At 53.4% G+C, this 22,211-nt stretch overlaps 2 protein-coding genes and 1 long non-coding RNA gene across 3 annotated transcripts in view; all 3 read right to left on the reverse strand.

Moving 5' to 3' along the window:
• Nucleotides 1-21,298, reverse strand: part of LOC137464227 (uncharacterized) — a 433,227-nt gene extending 411,929 nt beyond the window's left edge. The window contains exon 1 of the long non-coding RNA XR_010994090.1: nucleotides 20,696-21,298. This is a non-coding gene — a long non-coding RNA (uncharacterized lncRNA). The remainder of the gene's footprint in view (nucleotides 1-20,695) is intronic.
• The window catches only part of LOC137464210 (zinc finger protein 850-like), a 711,331-nt gene that overhangs the window by 443,753 nt on the left and 245,367 nt on the right, over nucleotides 1-22,211 (reverse strand). The window lies entirely within an intron of this gene.
• Nucleotides 16,106-17,038, reverse strand: LOC137464214 (olfactory receptor 14C36-like). Its single transcript, XM_068175523.1, has one exon. It carries the CDS (start codon nucleotides 17,036-17,038, stop codon nucleotides 16,106-16,108), a length of 933 nt encoding a protein of 310 aa, XP_068031624.1.

Raw genomic sequence — 22,211 nt, forward strand, 5'->3', positions numbered from 1 at the left:
ATCTCGTGGAACATCCTCTGGGGGAGGCTGCGGCGCCGGGGGCGGGGGGACCCGGGGGGACAGGGGACCCCGCTGTGCACGAGCAGCGTTGGACTTCTCTGGGGGAACTGTGAGGGGGGGCTGGGGTGGAGTGACCTCCCCAGTGACCTCACACAGCCCCTGTGATGTCACAAAGCTCCTGTGATGTCACAGAACCAACTCTGAGATGTCACCCTGTGATGTCATACAGCTGCTCTGTGATGTCACAGAAGACTGTATCACCCTGCAATGTCACTATTTGTTCTTTGGTGTCACAGCCTGCTCTATGACATTACACAGCTGCCCGGTGATGTCACAACCCACTCTCTGTTGTCACAGAGCCACCCTCTAGGATGGCAGGATCTGCTCTATTCCCTTATACCCTTCTCTATGATGTCACAGACTGCCCTGTCATGTCACAACCCCCTCAGTGATGCCACAAAACCCTCCCTGTGATGTCATGCTGCCACTCTGTAATGTCACAGCACACACTTTGACCTCACTGCCTGCTCTATGATGTCATACAGCCATGCCATGATGTCACAGCCTGCTCTCTGATGTCACACAGTGCCCTCTGTCATGCCATAGCTGCTTGATGACCTCACACAACAAACTCTGTGATGTCACAGCCCAGTCTGTGACCTCACACAACCCACTCTGTGCAGTCACACAGCCCCTCTCTGACATCACAGCTGCTCTGTGCCTCCGTGACACAGCCACAGAGGTGCTGCTGTGACACAGCCCCCTCTGGGACACCCCACAGCCCCTGCCAGTGCTGAGCCCCTGTGAGCTCTGTCCATGCCCTGCTCGTGTCCCTGGGATGCCCTGGCAGTGCCCCAGCCCTGCTGGGCTGTGCACAGGAGCTGCTCCTGGCCAGAGCTGTCTCTCTGCAGCGCTGCCCTTGCCAGGAGCTGCCTCTGGGCCAGGAGCCCGGCCCAGCTCAGCAGCACAGACACAGCACCAGGACTTTAATGACCGCTGGGGCTGTGGTGCTGTTTGCATTGGACCCAGTCCCTCAGAGTGTCTTCAAAAAACTTCTCAAGAACTCAAAAAGTCAGATTCAAAGTCCAAATTTCTTTAACTGTTAATGGGTTCCACTCAAGGACACAATTCATATCAAAGTGTCCCCAGGCCCCAGGCAGAGCAGAGAACTGGAGGCACTGATGACAGGTGGGGACAAACAAGGCAAAGGTGTCTCTGGTGCTGAGCAAACCTGGATGTGTCTCAGGAATGCAAAGGGCCAAGGCTGAGCCCCAGCCCCAGGCAAGGCAGATCCTGTCCCTCCCTCCTTGCTCAGGGCTCTTCCCGGGATGGGCACTGCCATGTGGGGATGTGCCATGCCAAGGGCAGGACCATGGGGCGGCCCCTGCCAGGCTGCTGAGCAGGGACAAGGAGGCCATGAGGCCCCAGGGCTGCAAGGGTCACTTGTCCCCTCGTGGCCTCAGGCCCAGGGCCAGCAGCCATGGCCAAAGGGCTGCACAGGTTGGCTCTGTCAGGGCCTTGCAGCTGCTGCACATCCCTGTGCCCTCTGCAGCCCAGGCTGTCCTGCGGTGTCCCTGCCCTGGCCTCTGTCCCTGCAGGCTGTCGTCATCCCCCGGCTGCCCCACCTCGCTGGCCCCTTCCTTTGCTGACAGCTCTGCCTCCTGCCTGCCCCTGCCTGGCCACACAAAATCTTGGCCTTGAGACCCAAAGGGTTCATTCCATTTTTACCGTGCCTGTGAACTTCCAGCACAGGAACAAGGCATGCAGGGGCTGCTTTCCCAGCAAGGATGGCTGGAAGACAAGAACACATCTGGCTCAAGGGTACAGTGACAGAGAAAACAAGGACTGAATCTGGGAACTCGGGGTGGGTTTTATGGAAATGGGTAAATTGTAATTGGCATTTAGCGACTGTATATGAGCAACACACTGGTAGAATTACATGTCCACGTCAGGTTAGGAGTTATCCCATGTTAGACCTCAGGCCTGAATAAATGATCCCCTCTGAAATAGCAAATGAGTGTTAAGGAGCCTCATTCTGATATTGCAGAGATTTGGTGGCAGCAGGGCCTCACAGAATCAAGGAGTCAGCTGTGACACTGAGCAAACTCATGGAACAAAGGGTCCATGGTGACACAGCAGAACCCCATGGAACCAAAATCCATTTTGGCACATTGGGGCCACACTGAACCAATGGTCCATTGTGATACTGCAGATCCAAGGAGACCATTGTGACACTGAGAAACCTCTTGGAACCAAGGGAACATTCTGACACAGCAAGGCCTCGTGGAGCCATGGGTCCATGGTGACGCTGTGAATCCAAGGAGGCCATTGTGACTGAGGAACCTCATGGAACCAAGCGTCCATTGTTCAGCTGTGGATCCTGTGGAACCAAGGGGAGCACAGTGACATTGTGGGGCCTCATGGAACAATGGAGACTCTTCTGACACTTTGGACCCACTGGAACCAAGGGGCCATTAGAGCATGGCAGGGCCTCGTGGAATCAAGGGCACTACAGTGAACACTGTGGGTGTCCATGGGATGAAGGGGCCATTCTGACACCGTGGAACCAAGGATGCCATTGTGACACTATGGGGCATCATGGAACCACAGGTCCATTGTGACACAGCAGGGCCTCATGGAACCTTGGAGGCCATTTTGACACTTTGAGGCCTTGTGACACCAAGGAGGCATTGTGGCACTCCAGAGCCCTGTGCAGCCAAGGGGACCATAGTGACTCTGTGGGGCTCAGTGAAACCAATGGTCTGTTGTGACACTGCAAGGCCCTGTGGCATCATGAAGACCATTGTGACACTACAGGCCCCATGGATCCATGGAACCATTGTGACACTACAGGCCCCATGGATCCAAGGAGCCATTGTGACACTACAGGCCCCATGGATCCAAGGAGCCATTGTGACACTACAGGCCCCATGGATCCAAGGGGCCATTGTGACACTACAGGCCCCATGGATCCAAGGGGCCATTGTGACACTACAGGCCCCATGGATCCAAGGGGTCATGGTGACACTACAGGCCCCATGGATCCAAGGAGCCATGGTGACACTACAGGCCCCATGGATCCAAGGAGCCATTGTGACACTACAGGCCCCATGGATCCAAGGGACCATTGTGACACTTCAGGGCCCCATGGAACTAAGGGGCCATTGTTACACTATGGAGTCTTGGCAGGCCAAGGGGCACTTGTCACACTGTGTGGCACCATGGAACCAAGGAGTCCATTGTGACACTTCAGGGCCCCATGGAACTAAGGATCCATGGAACAGTGCAGGACTCCATGGAACCAAAGGTCCACTGTGACATTGCGGGGCCTCATGGAACCCTGGAGGCCATGGTGACACTTTGAGGCCTTGTTGAATCAAGGGGCTCTGCAGGGCCTCATGGAACCAAGGAGACCCTTCTGACACTGGGAGTCCCCATGGAACCAAGGGTCCATTGTGATCCTGTGGCACCAAGGAGACCCCTGTGACACTGCAAGGCCTCATGGAAGCAAGGGTTTGGCCTCCCAGGGGCTACCTGACAGGTCCAGCTGATCTTGAAATGTTGAGGGCTGCCTCTCATCAGTCCCTGGAGAACTGGAGCTCTGTGCTTTCCTTCCTATGGAAAAGAACCATCCGTCTTTCCAGGTGCCCACAGCCAAAACTGATACTCCTCCTGAAAAAATTCCCTATATGCAAGGGTTCTCCCAGACAAAAGCTGGCAGGACAGACACCTCTGGTTAGCCTGGTCCTTGGGTGGTCACCTCTCATCTCAAGGAAGTTCTGAGGAAAGTATTTGAGCAGGTTTGCCTGCTGGAACATCAATGAGTCTCTCATCCTCTAAAAAACTCAGATGCTCTTCTGATCATATGTGTCTTTTCTTTCTCACTGTGTCTTATGCATGAAATACTATTTTCAGCTAAGAAATAGTGTTCTTCTCACTCTAGCAGGGTTTGCGGACACAAAACAGCTCGTCTACATATGGATCCAGGTCACCTGTATAAGCACACATAAGAAAGAATCCAGCAGGAATGATTTGTCTCTGCTCCCATCTGTCACATCTCCTCTGGAGCTGGAGGTGCAGCCCCAGCACTTGGGAGGGCTCAGGGGCTCACCAGCTCAGCTCCCACACAGAGAACTTGCAGACCCGGGGCTGCTCTCCTTGGCCCCTGCACGCTCAGCCAGGCTGAGATGGACACTGATGGTTTCTGTGCCAGGCTCTCTGAGCCCAGCCCAGCTCCCTGCAAGCTCTGCCAGCTGCCCTGAGCTCTGTGCAGCACCAAGGGCTGCTCCCCAGCACAGCCCAGCCGGCTCTGGCCCCACAGCTCTGCTCAGCCCAGGCTGCTCTGGCCACTGGCCCCACGGCCTCAGCCCCTGGCCAGGGCACAGCAGCAGCTGCAGCTCAGCCAGGACTCAGCCCCAGCCATGGGGGAAGGGGCTTGGCCAAGGCCAAAGGAGGCTCCCTGGGTGCCCTGCTCCCCTCGGGCTGAGGTGCTGACAGCTCTGCAGCCCCTGCTGCCATCCCATCTGCCCAGGCCAGCACAAGAGCCCGGCCTTGGTGCCCTCCAGAGCTGCTCCTGCTCCAGGCCCAGGGCCCATCCCAGAGCTGGGGCAGCCACAAAGCTGTGCCCATTGCTGGTCACTGCTGCTCTGATGGGGATGGATCCTCAGCCACTTGGAGGTTGCTGATGAATTATACTACTCCAGAGGCCTATTCTTTCTTGAGCTCTTCAGTTCAGAAACTCAGTGATTTGTTTAAAACTCCCAAACAAAAAATGCCGCTGGGAATTATGGTAGCTTTCAATTCTTCTGTGATGAATTAGACAGATTTCAGAAGTGTATTCGAAGTGAGTAGACTATATTGAAAAAGTTTGTCCAGTTTCCTTTTCCTGTTTAGAGATGGATATCAGCAATGTCCAATTGATTGACCCCCAGCACCTCCTAATGCAGTCTGAATAGATGTGAAAATCAAGACTCTTCATGGCTGACAATCAATCACACTTTGTCCCCAACCCCTCCCCACCATTTCCCTCATCCAACCCCTGGCACTCAGAGCAGCTGAGGAATGGAGTCACACCCAGGGGTGTCCCCAGGGCTCAGGATTGGGGCCAGGTCAGTGAAATCTCTTGATTGCTGATCTGGATGAGGCCATCGAGGGCACCCTCAGTCAGTTCCCAGGTGAGCCCAAGCTGGGTGGGAGTGTGGCTGTGCTGGAGGGCAGGAAGCTCTGCAGAGGGATCTGGACAGGCTGGAGCCATGGGCCCAGGACAATTGGATGAGGTTCACCAAGGCCATGGGCCAGGTCCTGCCCTGGGCTCACAACCACCCCAAATCCCTGGCTGTGCCCTGCCCCTGATCCCCACAGCCTGTCCTGTTTCCTTCATCCCTGCATTGCCAGGGACTTTCTGGGACAAGGGAGCTCTGCTCTGGGGATGGAGGGAGGTCCAAGTGCCACCGCTGGAGTGGGAACTACAACTCATCAGGTTTGTGTCCTTTGGGGGTCAGGAACTGGTGAGACTCAGAGGAAACAGGCAGGTTTCTCTTCATGGGCAAGAGACCATGGTTGAACAGGACACAATTTCATAACAATGGCACTCATCCCTGAGCTATGTGCAACGTCCCAGCAGTGTCTGATGAGTCCACCATCCACAAGTGATTTCCATACAAAACCAGATTTTAGACAAACATGGTTCTGTGGTAGAAATAAACACAATTAAGTTCTTGTACAAGGATGCTCGTCCTGGAGTGGTGCAAAACAGCACAAACAATTCCTGATTTGCAAAGCTGTCAGTGGTGGATGGAGAAGGGAGGTCAGGCTGCTTTTGGTGTTGAGGAAATGCTGAAACCAGCCTGACTCATTTCATCTCCTTCTGGCCTGGCTGATCTCCCCTCTTGCCCCTTCCACCCATTGGCTTCTGTCTCCCACCAGGCCCCCGGTGAAGAGCCTGGCTCTGTGTTCTCCATACCCTCCTCGCTGGCACTGCCAGGCTGGGATGAGGAGCCCCTCAGCCTTCCCTGCTCCGGGCTGGACAAGCCCAGCTCCCTCAGCCTCTGCTCACAGCCCAAGGGCTCCAGCCCCACCTTGGAGGCCCTTCCCTAACCCTGCTCCAGCTGCCAGACATCTTTCCTGCCCTGGGGAACCCAACCCAGGCCACAGGGACCTGGATAATCCACGTCCTTGATGTCCTGGTCACACAGCCCTGGCCCCTTTTCCCCATGTCAGGCTCAGGGGTGGATCCTGTGGAACATCCTTTGGTGGGGGCTGTGGCTCCAGGTGGACCGGGGGGATACCAGGGAACAAGGGACCCCACTGGGCATGAACAGCATTGGACTTGTTGGGAGAAACTGTGAGGGGGAGCTGGGGCGGAGTGACCAACCCAGTGACCTCACACAGCCCTCCTGGGATGTCACACAGCCCCTCTGTGATTGTCACAGCCTGCTCTGTGATGTCAGACATCTGTCCTGTGATGCCAAAGCCTGCTCTGTGATGTCACAAAGATGGCCTATGATGTCATAGCTTCTTGATGACCTCATATAAACCACTCTGTGATGTCATGGACCATTCTGTCATAGATCACTCATGTGACGTCATAGCCCACTCTGTGACCTCATGTTACCAGATGATAAATTGTCTCCACCAGGTGAGCTGACACCTGGAGCTTGTTCTCCAAAACCCCAAGCCTATGGAAACCACACAATGCCCATTGTGTCAGAAGGGAACTGGAAGTTCACCAGCCTCAGTGTCCTGCCAGCTCAGCCAGGCCCACTGGAACATTGGGGTCCACGACCACCAGGGACCACCAGAGAGGCCCCCAGCACAGAAGAGAGCATGGGTAAAGGGATGGGGAAATATGCTAATGATTCTGGGGAATTGATTTTTAGATGTGTGTTTAGTCCAGGTCAATCAATGAATATGTGTGCAAAATACAGAATATGAACAGAAACTTTCCTGCACTCGGCATGCTCGGCTTTGGGAGGAGCTATCCCCCGTGCACCCGGCTGAATAAAGAATGCTGCTTCTTAATGCTGCATTGGTGTGAAGGAGTTTTCTGTTTTACCGAATTTTTGGTAACACTCCACTGCCAAGGAAAGCTCTGTCTCCTGCTGCTCACAAACAGAGAAGAGCTGGTGGCAGATGTGGGGGTCAGAGGCTGCCTGGGGCACAGTCACCATGAAATAATCAAGTTTTCAATGTTCTGTGAAAGAAGGAGGGGCAGCAACAAAACTTCCACACTGGAATTAGGAAGGGCAGACTTTGGCCTATTTAGGATGCAGATTTGGGGAGCACCGAATCAGGTACTGATTTTTTAAAGGGAAACAGCCCTTAAAAACAAAGGGGTCCAGGAAGGATGGACACATTTCAAGAAAGTAATCTTAAGGGGGAAGGAGCAGCCTGTCCCAGTGTGGCCAAAGATGAGCTGGTGAGGAAAATGACTGCCCTGGCTGCCCATTGAGCTTTTGTGCGAACTCAAGGGAAAAAAGGACCGGCAACTCAGGAAGTGTTTAAGGATGTTGTTAGGTCATGCAGAAAGAGAAGTTGAGAGGTGAAAGCTCAATTAGAACTCAACCTGGCAGCTTCTGTAAAAAGAATAAAAAATGTTTTTATAAAAAAAATTATAGCAAAAGGAGGAGGAAGGAGAAGTTCTAACTTTTATTGGATGCAGTGGAGAATATAGCAACTAAAGATAAGGAAAAGGTCGAGCAACTTAACATCTTGTTTGACTCAATTTTCAATATATGGACAGGTTGTCCTCAGGACAAGAGTTCTCCTGAGCTGACAGGTGGGCACAGGGAGCAGAACAGCCCTCTTGAATCTAGGAGGAAGCAGCTGGGGACCTGCTGGGCCACTCAGATGCTCACAGGTGGATGGGATCAGATGGGATCCATCCTAGGGGGATGAGGGAGCTGGTGGATGAGCTCCCCAAGCTGCTCTCCATCATTTACCATCAGTCTTGGCTCACCAGGGAGGTCCCAGAGCACTGGAGGTGCCAGTGTGAGCCCATCCCCAAGAAGGGCTGGGAGGAGGATCTGGGGAACTCCAGGCCTGTCAGCCTGACCTCGGTGCCCGGCAAGGTTCTGGAACAGATCACCCTGAGTGCCATCACAGGGCACCCACAGGATGGCCGAGGGGTCAGAGCCAGCCAGCGTGGATTTCAATGTCTGCATTGATGATCTGCATGAGGGGATTGAGACCAACATCAGCAAATTTGCAGATGACACCAAGCTGGGTGTGGGTGTGGATGTGCTGGAGGATAGGAGGGCTCTGCAGAGGGACCTGGACAGGCTGGATCCAGGGCCCAAATCCAACAAGGTGAGGTTTAACAAGTCTATGTGCCGGGTCCTGCACTTTGGCCACAACATGGAGGGGCTGGATCATGTCCAGAGAAGGGCAGCAAGTCTGGTGAGGAGCTGAAACTTTGGCAAAAGGTTTAATAAGACATTCAATGAACAAAAAACACTTTTCAAAGCTGTATATTGGTCCATTCAACTTCACAAACTCTAAGCCATCTGAGTTTTAAGTTACTCAAAATGTTCAAGAGGACAGAAATAAAAGAATAAGAGACAGAAATAGAGAATGATGAAAAAGATTTAGAGAAGCACACACAGAGCTACCAACTCCTGGATTCCAGCACTGTTCAGATGGAAATTCCAAGAGGACGTAGGGTCAAGATGTGTGCTTGCCTTGTGCTCAGCCTTAAATACCCCTTGGTGTTCCTGGGCCCTTCCCCCAGGTGGGACTTGGGGTCATTTGGTCACTCAGGAGCTGGGCTGGGGGCTCCAGAGGTGGCTGTGGAGCATTGCCTGTGCTGTGCCAGGGACTGGCAGACACTGCTGGGCTGGGATAGAGGCTCTGGGGGGATTGGGGTTCCAGGGCAGGGCAGGGCTGGGGTTCCAGGGCAGGGCAAGGCTGGACCTGCCCCTTCCTCCCTACACAGGAAATGTTTCCAGCCAACAATCTCCTCCAGTCTGTCACAACAGGCAGTGTTGGAGGTGGAACCCCAATTCTGGCCATGGGCACCTGCAGGAGAAGGACAGTTCTCTTCCAAAGGAATGAAAGCCTCAATTGTTGGCTCATTTCTGATTTGATTGCCTGGATTTTATTTGGTTTTGTTGTTGCTTTGTTTCCTTGGTGTGCCTGAAGTGTCCAGTCAGGAGCAGAGTGACTCTTGCCAAGGAACTTTGTGGTGCTTTCGCTTAATATTAATTCTGGTTTTTGCTGATCCCTTGCTGGGGATTTTTTCAGCGCTCTCAAGCCCTCATTGGTAACAGGGTGAAGGAGCCCTGGCCCAGGCTCTGGCCCTGGGGGACACAGGGACGCTGCCGGGGGGGTCCCTTTCCCCCTGTCCCATCCCCTATGGCCCCAGTCCCCGTCCCCGTGTCAGGCTCTGGGGTCGATCTCGTGGAACATCCTCTGGGGGAGGCTGCGGCGCCGGGGGCGGGGGGACCCGGGGGGACAGGGGACCCCGCTGTGCACGAGCAGCGTTGGACTTCTTTGGGGGGAACTGGGAGGGGGGGCTGGGGTAGAGTGACCTCCCCAGTGAACTCACACAGCCCCTGTGATGTCACACAGCCCCTGTGATGTCACACAGCCCACTCTGAGATGTATCAGGCCACCTGTGATTTCATACAGGTGTCCTGTGATGCCACAACCTGCTCTTTGATGTCCCAGTCTGCTGTATGATGTCATAAAACCTGCTCTGAGATGTCACAGCCCAGCCTGTGATGTCACAGACACCCTGTGATGTCACAGCCAGCTCTATGATGTCACAGCTACCTTTGTGATGTTATGCAGCCTCGCTGTGATGTCACAGCCTGCTCTGTGATTTCTCAGTCAGCTCTGTGATGTCACAACCCACTCTCTATTGTCTCAGCCTTCTCTGTGACATCACACAGCTGCTCTGTGATGTCACAGAGCCCTTGTCTATGATGGCAGAGTCTTCTCTGTGGCCTCACAGCCTGTTCTGTGATGTCACACTGCCAGCCTGTAATGTCACAGCCGACTTTGTGACATCACAACCTCCTCTGTGATGTCACAGCCTGCTCTGTGATGTCACAGCCTGCTCTGTGATGGCAGAACTCACTTAGCATGTCACACAGCACCTCTGTGGGCTCACAGACCCACCCTGTGATGTCACAACACCTTCAGTGATGGAACACAGCCACCCTATAATGTCACAGCACACTCTTTGACCTCACAGCTTGCTCTGCTCTGTGATGTCATACAGGCATGCTCTGATGTCACAGCCTGCTCTGTGATGTCACATAATAAACCTGGGATGACACAGCCTACTATATGATGTCACAACCTGGTCTGTGATGTCACACAATCACAGAATTGCTGGGTTGGAAGAGACCTTTAAGATCATCAAGTCCAGCCCATGCCCCGACACCACCTCAGCTAAACCATGGCACTGAGTGCCACATCCAGTCTTTTTTAAACACATCCCAGGATGGTGACTCCACCACCTCCCTGGACAGACAGTTCCAGTACTTTATCACCCTTTCCATTAAATCTTTCTTCTTAATATCCAACCTAAATTTCCCTTGGCACAGCTTTAGACACTGTCCTCTGGTCCTGTCAGTTGCTGTGAGGAGAAAGAGACCGACCCCAACCTGACTGCAACCACCTTTCAGGGAGTGCAGAGAGTGATAAGGTCACCTCTGAGTCTTCTCCAGGATAAACAACTCCATTTCCCTCAGTCATTCCTCACAGGACTTGTGTTCCAGACCCCTCACCAGCCTTGTTGTCCTTCTCTGGACACGCTCCAGCCCCTCCATGTCCTTCCTAAGTGGGAGGGCCCAGAACTGGACACAGCACTCGAGGAACGGTGCCAGTACAGGGGAAGAATGTCAAGTACACCAGTGCCAAGTACAGGGGAAGAATCACTGCCCTGCTCCTGCTGGCCACACCATTCCTGATCCAGGCCAAGAGCCCGTGGCCTTCTTGGCCACCTGGGCACACTGCTGGCTCATGTCCAACCTGCTGTCGACCAGTGCCCCCAGGTCCCTTTCTGCCTGGGCACTGTCCAGCCACACCGTCCCCAGCCTAGAGCTGTGCAGGGGGTTATTGTGGCCAAAATGCAGGACTGGGCACTTGGACTGATTAAACTTCATCTTACTGGAATCTTCCATCTATCCAGCTGTTCCAGGTGTTCCTGCAGAACCCTCCTGCCTTCCAACAGATGGACACACGCTCCCAGCTTAGTGTCATCCGCAGGTTTACTAATGAAAGCCTCAATCCCCTCATCTATGTGGTCAATAAAAATATTGAACAGAGCTGGCCCAGCACAGAGCCCTGAGGGACAGCACTGGTGACTGTCCCCAGCTGGATGCAGCACCGCTCACCACCACTCTCTGGGCCGGCCATCCAGCCAGTTCTGAACCCAGCACAGAGTGCTCCTGGCCCAGCCGTGGGCTGCAGCTTTTCCAGGAGTGTGCTGTGGGAGACAGTGTCAAAGGCCTTGCTGGAGTCCAAATAGACACATCCACAGCCTTTCCTGCATCCACCAGGAGGGTCACCAGGTCATGAAAGGAGACCAGGTTGGTCAAATATGACCTAGCCCTCCTAAACCCCTTCTGGCTGGGTCTGACACCCTGGCCATCCTGGAAGTGCTGTGTGATGACACTCAGTGTGAACTGTTCCATGACCTTACCGGGTACTGAGGTCAGGCTGACTGGGCTGGAATTACCAGGATCATCCTTCCCACCCTTGCTGTGAATGGGCATCACATTGGGCAGCTTCCAGTCATCTGGGACCTCACCAGTTAGCCAGGACTGCTGGTAAATGATGGAGAGTGGCTTGGCAAGCTCATCTGCCAGCTCCCTCATCACCCTGGGCTGGATCCTATCAGGTCCCATAGATTTATGAACATCCAAGCAGCTCAGCAGGTCTCTGACTGCCTCCTCCTAGATAACAGTGGCCCACTCTGCTCCCTGACACCATCTACCAGCCCAGGACGACAGTTGTCCTGAAGGCAAATCATTTTCTCACTAAAACCTGAGGCAAAAAATGGCATTAAGCACCTCTGCCTTCTCCTCATCTGCAGTTATTAAATTCCCTTCCACATCTAATAAAGAACAATGGTTGGTTTTACCCTTCCTTCTACCATTGATATATTTATATATTTTTTATTATCCTTTAAAGAAGCTGCCATTTTAAGTTCAAACTGAGCTTTGGCCTCCCTAATTTCTTCCCTTCATGCCCCAGCAAGCCCCTTAAATACTTCCTGAGAGACCTGACCCTCCTTCAAAAGATGATACATCCTTTTTTTTATTCCTATCTTCCTCCAAAACCTTGTTGCCCATCCAGGCTGGGCTTTTGCCTCGTCATCTCATCTTTTGGCACACAGGAACAGTCTGTTCCTGTGCCCTCAAGATCTCTATTTTGAAGCATGTCCACCTTTCCTGAACTCCTTTGTTTTTAAGGGCTGCTTCCCAAGGAAACCTCTGAATAAGTCTCCTAAGTAGGCCAAAGTCTGCCCTCCAAAGTCCAATGTAAAAGTCTTATTAGTGTTCCTCCTGACTTCACCAAATATTGAGAACTCTATAATTTCATGATCACTGTGCCCCAAATGACCTCCAACCACCACATCTCCCACCAGCCCATCTCTATTTACAAACAACAGATCTAACATAGTCCCTCTCCTGCTGGGCTCACTCACCAGCTGCGACAAAAAAGTTGTCCTCCACAAACCCTAAATATTTCCTGGACTGCCTTTTTTCTGCTGTATTAAGTTCCCAGCAAATGACCAGCAGATTGAAGTCACCTACAAGAACAAGGGCTGATGATCCTGAAACATTCTCTAGCTGCTTGTAGAATGAGTTGTCACACTCTTCTTCCTGGTTGGGTGGGTGATAACAGACTCCCAGTAGGATGTCAGCCTTGTTGGCCTTCCCCCTAAGTCTCACCCACAGACATTCGACTCCATCATCATTAGTTTCAACATCCATAGCATCAAAAGACCCCCTAATATAAAGGGGCCACCCCTCCACCTCTTCTCCCTTTCCTGTCTCTCCTGAAGAGCTTGCAGCCATCCAGTGCAGCGCTCCAGCCATGTGAGTCGTCCCACCCTGTTTCTGTGATGGCAATTACATCATAGCTCTGCTGCTGCACCATGGCCTCCAGCTCTTCTTGTTTGTTACCCATGCTGTGTGCATTGGTGTACATGCACCTCAGCTGGGCTGCTGATTTCACCCCTAACTCAGGCTTACCACCCATGAGCCTGCTTCCAGACAACCCAGCTACATCTCCCTTCCCCTTCAGACCTAGTTTAAAGCCCTCTCAACAAGTTCTGCCAGTTCATGAGCTAAAATTCTTCTGCCCTTCACAGAAAGATGGAGCCCGTCTGGTCCAAGCAGGCCAGGTGCTGTAAAAGTTGCCCCATGATTAAAAAATCTGAAATTTGTGTAATGACACCAACCCTCAAGCAACTCATTGGTAATGTGAGCTCTCCTATTGCTTTCAGCGTTTTTCTCAGACTCCAAAGGGACTGAGGAAAAGACTGTCTGGGCCCCTGTCCTATTAACCACCTGACCCAATGCCCTAAAGTCCCTTTTAATTGCCCTGACACTCCTGTTTTCAATCTCATCACTGCCAGCCCAGGGTATCAGCAGTGGGCAATAATCAGAGGGCTGAATCAGCCCAGGCAGTGTGTCAGTGATATCCCATACCCAGGCCCCAGGGAGGCAGCAGACCTCCCTGTGGGGTGGCTCTGGTCGACATATGGGGCCCTCTGTTCCCCTCAGAAGGGCGTCACCCACCACAATTACCCTTCTTTCCTTTTTGATGTTAGAGGTGCTGATCTGTCTCACAGATTAATCATAATTGGGAGGGTCACTGGGCAGATAATTTTCTTCTAAACCATCTGGCTGACTCTCCAGATCCAGGGGATCATACTGAATCTGAAGTGGCACCTGGCTTGGGAGAGGGGGTTGGGAGGGATTTTTATTATTACCTCCTCGAGTAGGTACCCACTCCCACTCCCCTTCATCAGCCAGGTGTCCTTCTATAGCCTGACAGTGGGAGGTGTGGGAGACAGCGGGAACCAAGGAGAGCATTGCTGCCCTGCCAGACCTCATGGAACCAAGGATCCGTTGTGACACTGCAGGGCGCTGGGGCACCACGGTGCCATTGTGACACTGCAGGGCCCAAGGATCCAAGGGACTTTGTGACACCAGAGGGACATTGTGACACTGGGAGGCCTCATGGAATGATGGAGAACATTGGGACACTCTGGGGCCTCATGGAACCGTGGTGACACCAAGTTGTCTGGGGGTGTTGATCTGCTGGAAAGCATGAGGGCTATGCTCAGGGCCCTGGCCAGGCTGGATCCAGGGGCCAGATCCAACAAGGTGAGGTTTAACAAGTCCAAGTGCCAGGTCCTGCACTTTGGTCACAACAACCCCTGCAGCGCTACAGGCTGGAGACAGAGTGGCTGGACAGCAGCCAGGCAGAAAGGGACCTGCAGGGACTGATGGACAGCAGGCTGGACATGAGCCAGCAGTGTGCCCAGGTGGCCAAGAAGGCCCATGGCTCCTGGCCTGGATCAGGAATGGTGTGGCCAGCAGGACCAGGGCAGTGGTTCTTCCCCTGTGCTCAGCAGTGGTTGGGCAGCACCTCGAGTGCTGTGTCCAGTTCTGGGTCCCCCAATTTAGGAAGGACCTGCAGGGGCTGGAGCGTGTCCAGAGAAGGGCAACAAGGCTGGTGAGAGGTCTGGAGCACAAGTCCTGTGAGGAGCGGCTGAGGGAGCTGGGGTTGTTTATCCTGGAGAAGAGGAGGCTCAGGGGACACAAGGCGGTGTCAGGGCACAGGTTGGACTTGATGATCTCCAAGGTCTTTTCCAGCCTTACTGATTCTGTGATTCTGTGAAACCACCCTTGGAGCAGTTGCAGGAGGAGCCCTGGGCCTCCTCTTCAGAAGCTCCAGCAGCCCAGGTCCCTCAGCTTCTCCTCACAGCCCCAAAGCCCATCCTGTCAGTCCTGCAGAGCCTCTGCAGCCCCTCCTCACTGCCCAGAACAGGCAGCCCCACAGCCAGACACAGCAGCCCAGATGTGCCCCCCTGGCCTGGGCTGCCTCTGGCAAGGGAGCAGCATGAGGCACTGCAGGAGCCTGCAGACAATTCCTGCAGCACTTGTGGGATGATCCTGCTCCCCAAGGGCCGTTCCCATGGTGCCAAGTCAGGAACTGGAATGGGGAGTGGGGCCAGAGAGGAAAGGGCAAACAGGGATGGGCTGTGTGCAGGGGAGGGAACAGGGGTGGGCAATGGGAAGAAATTTGTAGCAAGAAGAGTAAAGAAAGCAAAGGTGAAGCCAAGGAAATGCTCAGGGCAGTTTGGGGGTGGCTGCCAGGCAGCCCTGGCTCTGAGCAACAGCGTCTTCAGTGGGACAGGAAACTCCCAGCTGATGGGAACAAACTTTCTGGCTGACTGCAGAGGCCAGGACAAAGCTGAGTGGTTTCCCTGGCATCCCCCAGCCCTTCCTGGCCCCAGGGGCTGCTGGCATTTGTGCTTGCTCAGGTTCATGTCCCCACAGCAGCAGCATGGGGGTGCTCCCGCCTGCTGTGTGCAATGCAAACAGGGGCTCCTGAGCCAGTGCTGCCGTGGCTGTGCCTGCAAGGATGCGGCACCTGTGTGAGCTGGGGGAGTGGCCAGGGCTGCAGAGGGGGGATGTTGTTGGCAGCTCCATCAGGACGCTCTGGGACGCTGCCCTGGGCTGTCCAGCGCACTGGGGATGGATCAGCCCCTGCTCTGCTGCTCCTTCCCGTCTCCCCCAGGGCCCTTGCAGAGCACCAGCCATGCTGTTTGCCCCCAGCTCTGCACACAGACATTGCTGCTGCAGCTCCAGAGAAGGCAACAAAAGGGCATCTCTGCAGAAAACTGTGCTGGGCCATCCTTGAGTTCCTTTAAAGCCACCGAGAGCGCAGCCCCTCATTGACACAGTCTGTAGCCACAGGGAAGGTGGAGGGGAACAAAATGAGAAATGGCACAGAGTGTATTTTTTATTTGTGGACAATATGAAAAAAGTAAAAATATGAACCTCCAAAATGAATCCATCAAGAAGTATCAAAGATGACTTTTATTACAAGTGATTTGCAGAAATTGGCCAGCAGTTTAATGTCCCTGAAAGCATCCAGTCATCAGTGTCCACACTGCAGCCTTGAGCTCCTGGTTCCTCAGGCTGTAGATGAGGGGGTTCAGGGCTGGAGGCACCACCGAGTACAGAACTGACAGGGCCAGATCCAGGGATGGAGAGGACATGGAGGGTGGCTTCAGGTAGTAAAATATACCGGTGCTGAGGAACAGAGAGACCACGGCCAGGTGAGGGAGGCAGGTGGAAAAGGCTTTGTGCCGTCCCTGCTCAGAGGGGATCCTCAGCACGGCCCTGAAGTTCTGCACATAGGAGAAAACAATGAACACAAAACAACCTAGCCCTAAAGAGGCACTAACAGCAATGAGCCCAAGTTCCCTGAGATAGGACTTGGAGCAGGAGAGCTTGAGGATCTGTGGGATTTCACAGAAGAACTGGCCCAGGGCATTGCCATGGCACAGTGGCAGGGAAAATGTATTGGCTGTGTGCAGCAGTGAATAGAGAAAGGCACTGGCCCAGGCAGCTGCTGCCATGTGGGCACAAGCTCTGCTGCCCAGGAGGGTCCCGTAGTGCAGGGGTTTGCAGATGGACACGTAGCGGTCGTAGCACATGATGGTCAGGAGGAAAAGCTCTGCTCCCATGAAAAAGATAAGCAGAAAGAGCTGTGCAGCACATCCTGTGTAGGAGATGGTGCTGGTGTCCCAGAGGGAATTGTGCATGGCTTTGGGGACAGTGGTGCAGATGGAGCCCAGGTCGCTGAGGGCCAGGTTGAGCAGGAAGAAGAACATGGGCGTGTGCAGGTGGTGGCTGCAGGCTACGGCGCTGATGATGAGGCCTTTGCCCAGGAGGGCAGCCAGGGAGATGCCCAGGAAGAGGCAGAAGTGCAGGAGCTGCAGCTGCCGCGTGTCTGCCAGTGCCAGCAGGAGGAAGTGGCTGATGGAGCTGCTGTTGGACATTGGCTGTGGCCGCACATGGGGACCTGTTCATGGAGAAAGGACAGAGAAGAGTTAGAGGAGATACCTGTAACCAAAACCAAAGCCATTTCCCATACACCCTACTCTGTGCCACAGACAGACACCATTTTGTGTTCAAGAGTTCTGAGGTTTTGTTTTTAAGTTCCCTCATGTCTTTCCTGGTATTCTTGGATATCAGAAACACTCAACATTCCTGCCTCCCTCTGGTGGAACAGAGTTCCCTGAGGGAAGATTATGAGTGGAGACTGAGGGGAGATGGTCTGTCACTTCATTCTCTTTGGAGTTTCTCTGGGCTTTCACTTTTTCAAATGAAAGATGTTCACACTCTCATGTTTCTTTTAAAAACACTACGGTGCTACTGAGACAGATGGATCCAGCACAGCCCAGCTCCACATTTGTAGCCAAGGTCTCACGTTGCTCATTTCACCAACCCAGCAGCATTTTCAGTGTCAGAACACCTCTGCCTTTCCCCATCAATCTTATAACTCAGAGATGCTCTAGGACAGATTTGAATCCTGGATTAGAGCTCCCAACTTGGACAGGAATCTCAGGGAGACTTCCAAGTGTCCTTCTGATGGCACTGGATGAAGGGAGATGAGCTCCTTCCCTGGTTGCACTGACAGCATTGCCCAGAGCCGGGCACTGGGGACAGCTGTGTCACCCTGAGCCAGCTGTGCCCCCTCCCAGAGCCCCCAGTGCCGGGCAGCTGCTCCCAGCCCTGTGCTCTGCAGAGGGAACTGGGCCCGGGGCTGCAGAGCTGCCCCACGGCTCTGCTGCAGCTCTGCCTGCACAGGAGGGGCTGCACGCCTTGGAGCCCCAGCCCTGAGGGCAGAGGCTTGGCTGGGGGGACAGGAGGGAGGGGGCTTGTTCAGAGGGAGGGGCTGCCCTGGAGGGGATCCTCTGGACATCTCTAAACTCTCCCTGCCACAGCATTTCTGGGTTTTGCTTTCTCTCCTTCCCTCATAGTCTCTCTTCTTCTTGGGGATTTTCTTCCTGCAGGTGTTTCCCTGTGCCTGATCTCTCCCTGCCAGCACTCACAGACCCCAAATCTCTGTGCACTCTCCTTGGCCTGACAGAACCCTGCCTGTTTGCAGGGCACTGGCTGGGGGCAGGTTCTGTTTGCAGCTTGGAGAAAGGACAGCTCAGACTGAGCCTGATGGCTCCAGCAGAGGTGATGCTGCTGCTGTCCATGGGCAGAGTGGCTGGAGGCACATTAGGGATCTCCTGTGAAACTATTGATCTCTAGAAGTAACAGTTTGGATGTGCCAGACACTAGCCAAATTCATAACTAAGAATTCATTATTAGCCTTTAATATTTATTCCCCACTCCCTGCCATTCTACAATAGGAGGAAACTGGATACAAAGTCATTGGAAATTTCCTCATTTTATCAAAATCCTTGTTTTGGAAATAATTTATGACTGGTCAGAAACCCTCAGCATATCAGAGATTCATGAGCATTTCACCTCGCCTGCACCAGAAATACTCAGAGTTGTACTCACAGGGTCTGTGGGCATTGGGATGTTCCAGCTGTAGGAGATCACTCCAGGAGCTGCAGCTGCATTGTCCTGCAGCCAGAGGTTCCTGTGCCAAGGGCTGCCAGGGATTCTGCCCCAGGCACTTCTCAGCACCTTCCCAGCCCTGACTGATGGAAGCTCTCTGTGCCTCTGTGCTGTGCCCGGGCTGGCTGCAGGCAGTGCCCCAGCCCTGCTGGGCTGGGAGAAGAGCTGCTCATCCAGAGAAATGTGCTTTTGAAGCTCTCCTTGGTTGCCAGGCTCACCCTCTGTGCCAGGAGCCTCGCCCAGCTCAGCAGCACAGACACAGCACAAGGACTTTAATGACCCTCTGGGGCTTTGTGCTCAGGCCCTCAACACCAGGCCCTGAGAGGGAGCTGCAGAAACCTCTCCAGAGCTCCAAGTCAGAATCCAACTCCAAAGTTTCTTTGGCTTTTAATGGGTCCCACTGAGGGACACGACTGAGAAAGTGTCCCCAGGCCCCAGGCAGAGCAGAGAACTGGAGGCACTGATGACAGGTGGGGACAAAGAGAAGCCAAGTCTTGGTGCCCTGGGGCACAGCAGGGTCTGTGTCACCAAGGGCTGTCAGGAGACACCTTGTCCTGAGGCACTGGGGCCTCCTGGCACAGCCCCAGCCAGGCTGGGCACTGTCAGCCCCTTGTTCTGTCCTTAGCATCCCCTCCTAGCCCACATCCCAGTGGCCTCAAGGATCTGCTGGAAGGAGTCCCTGGGGAGCCTTGCTCAGGAATGGCCCTGGGGGCTCCTTCATGCTCCCAGGGACTGCAGGTTTTTCAAAGCACTTTGGCTTTGGCTTTTGCCTTGGAGTCTCTGAGAGCTTTGTGCAATCATGGTCTCCAATTATCTGCTGTAATTAGTCCCTGGAGAGGCTTTGTCAGGAACAACACTCAGTGGGGCTCATTAATGCTTCAAGGTACTTCAGTTCTTTTAAGGTACTTGGTGTTTCTCTTTTGATCCAGACTCTGTGAGAGGTTTGTGCAATCATGGCCCCAATTATCTGCTTTAAGGAGTCCCTTGAGAGCTTTGTGCTGACACTCAGTGGGGCTCATTGATGCTTTGAGATACTCAACTTTTGTAAGGTACTTTGGATTGTCCTTTCCACACTGAGAGGGTTTTGTGCCATTTTGAGTCTCTGAGAGGTTTTTGTGCCATCCTGGCCTCCATTTCTCTCCTCCAAGGAGTCCATGAGGAGCCTGTGTTGGGGATGGACCTCAGTGGGACCCATTAATGCTTTGAGACACTTTGGGGTTTTCTTCTGACTTTGACTCCTGGAAAGATTTGTGCAATCTCCTCTCAGGCCCTGAGGTTCAAGGGCTCAGCTCCAAATGCACCACATGGCTCAGGAGGATCAAACAAATCCTGAAAAAAACATGACTCTGCCTTGATTTCCCTCTTGTCTGAGGCAGTTCATCGGGAAGTTTCTGTATTGGTTTTGGTTTGCCAAATTGATATTGGCTAATTACCGGGGCACTCACTAGAATATCCTTTCTCATTTCCTGCTCTCAGATAGGATTAGGAGAAAGACAAAGTGGGCTCAAACCTTTAAAAGTGTATAAAGAAAAGTTTATTAACAGTAACTAAAAGAAAGAGTAATAAGAATCAGAGGAAAACTTCCACACTTCCTCTCTCCATACAACCTGACAATGAAGAGAGACAAAACCTAATATTTTCAGTCAGTTTTCCACCTCTAGAATAGTCTTTCTTCAGTTCACTTAGGGAGAGAAGTTCCTCTTGTAAATGTTATGGAGACTTCTCCACAAGAAAACAGTTGTCTCGTGGCTTTTCATTTCCATGAATAGCACCTGCCTTCAATCGTGAAGTCCCTCCCATTTTTTTCACAGCCTTTCCCACAGCTGTGTTTATGGGCCATGTCAACTTATGGGGTATTAGTTCACAGATGAGCTGTTTAAGAGCAAAGGTTGTCTTCATCTATTTCTGAAATCACCTTCATCTCTGGGAACAGAGGTCTTCTTCTTCTCTCCCTGGGAGCATAGCGTCTCATCACTCTGCTGTCTTTCATTGTTCAAACTTCTCATGGGATCACAGCTACTTCAACATTCCCTTACATTAGCATGGAGACCTTTGCTGAACAAGTAATCTCCCCACACTTTTCAATGCGTTATTAGGAAAAACAGAGTCTGATGTATCAATTACATCCTTCTCCATAGCTTTACCAGAGGATTTCAGCCCCAAGATCAAGGCATCTCCTCATCCCTCCCATCTGGGACTCAACTTCCTCTTCACTGACCTTGGTGTCTTCATGTTGCTCCTGTGTGTGCCTGCACTTTGTCCTTTTCTCTCACTCGAGGGAGGATGGAAGCACTGGAAGAGTCAATATCTCAGCCGGGGCCTGCAGATGGTTCCGTGACCCCGGCCGGGCTCGGTACTTGCGGCCGGAGCTGTTTTACCATGGAGGTTTCTGCAGCGGCTGCGCTGGGGCTGTGTCAGGCTGGGCCGCGCTGGGGCAGGGCCAGGATCTCAGCAGCCAGGCCAGAGCACAGCAGCAGCATGGCCGGGGCCCATGGCTTCTCCTCCCCCTGCCCGCTGGTTGCGGGCGAACCCCAAGGGCGGCAGAACCTTGGCCGAGCCGGCCCGGCCCGGGGCTGCTCCTGGGGCCCGGCGGATCCTGGCTGGGCCCGGGCTGGCGGCGGGGCAGGGCTCGGTAGCGGCCAGATGTCAGCAACTGCAGCCACGGCCCGGCCCGGCCTCGGCCCCGCGGCCTCCCCTGCCCTGCCCGGCAGCCGATGGGGCCTGGCGGCTCCCTGGGAAGGGGCCCGGCCCCACGGCAGGAGCCGCCCGGCCTGGCCTGGCTGAGACGGGGCTGGGCCGGACTGGTCACCTCTTTGCTGGCCAGAAGGGGAACAGACCCAGCCAGGCTCCTTCGTCTTTAACTTGTGTCTTCACAGAGGCGTGTGCAGTTTCCTTAGTGGTTTAACAGATTGTCAGCTCTCAAAGCTAATTACTGATTGTTTTTTTGTCAGACACAGAGGAAACTGCTAGCAGCTTCTCTCAGGACATCACTTCTGTGATGCAAAACCACCACAACAGCACAGAGCACAGAGCTCCTTTGTCCGTATGTAGTGGTCATGTGCCCGAGGCCTCAAAATCCCAACTTGGGAGATCTCTGGGCCCTCTCCAGGGTGTTTTCAAATGAAAACATTCAGCTCATAATCTAAGAAAAACACCAGAGCATAGGGCCAGCCTGACCTGTCTGTCTTGGCTACTTTTGTCTGGGAGCGATCCTTGGATATATGGAATTTGGGAGGCCAAATTCTAGGTTTTGCCATGTTCCTTGGCAAGAAGGCTGTTTTTTTTTTTTTTTTCCACAGGAAGGAAGGAACAGAGCCCCACTCTTTCAGGGGCAGATGAGAGGTGACCACCAGAGGCAAAATCCAGCCAGAGCTGGCAGGTTTTGCTCTGAGAGATACCTTTGCATAGAGGAAATTTTTTAGGGAGCTTACCAATTTGGGCAATGGGCATCTGAATAGAGGGGAAGTTCTTTTCCATAGCAAGGAAAGCATGGAGCCCCAGTGCTCCAGGAACTGATGAGAGGCAGCTCTTGGCATTCCAAGATCAGCCAGTCCTGTCAGGTGGCCCCTGGGAGGCCAAGCCAGCCAGACATGT

The sequence above is a fragment of the Anomalospiza imberbis genome, chromosome 39, assembly GCF_031753505.1.
Source record: "Anomalospiza imberbis isolate Cuckoo-Finch-1a 21T00152 chromosome 39, ASM3175350v1, whole genome shotgun sequence".
In the NCBI taxonomy this organism is placed as follows: Eukaryota; Metazoa; Chordata; class Aves; order Passeriformes; family Viduidae; genus Anomalospiza; species Anomalospiza imberbis.

Coding starts and splice junctions, on each gene's coding strand:
- LOC137464214 (XM_068175523.1), bottom strand. CDS start 17,038: ATGTCCAACAGCAGCTCCATCAGCCACTTCCTCCTGCTGGCACTGGCA.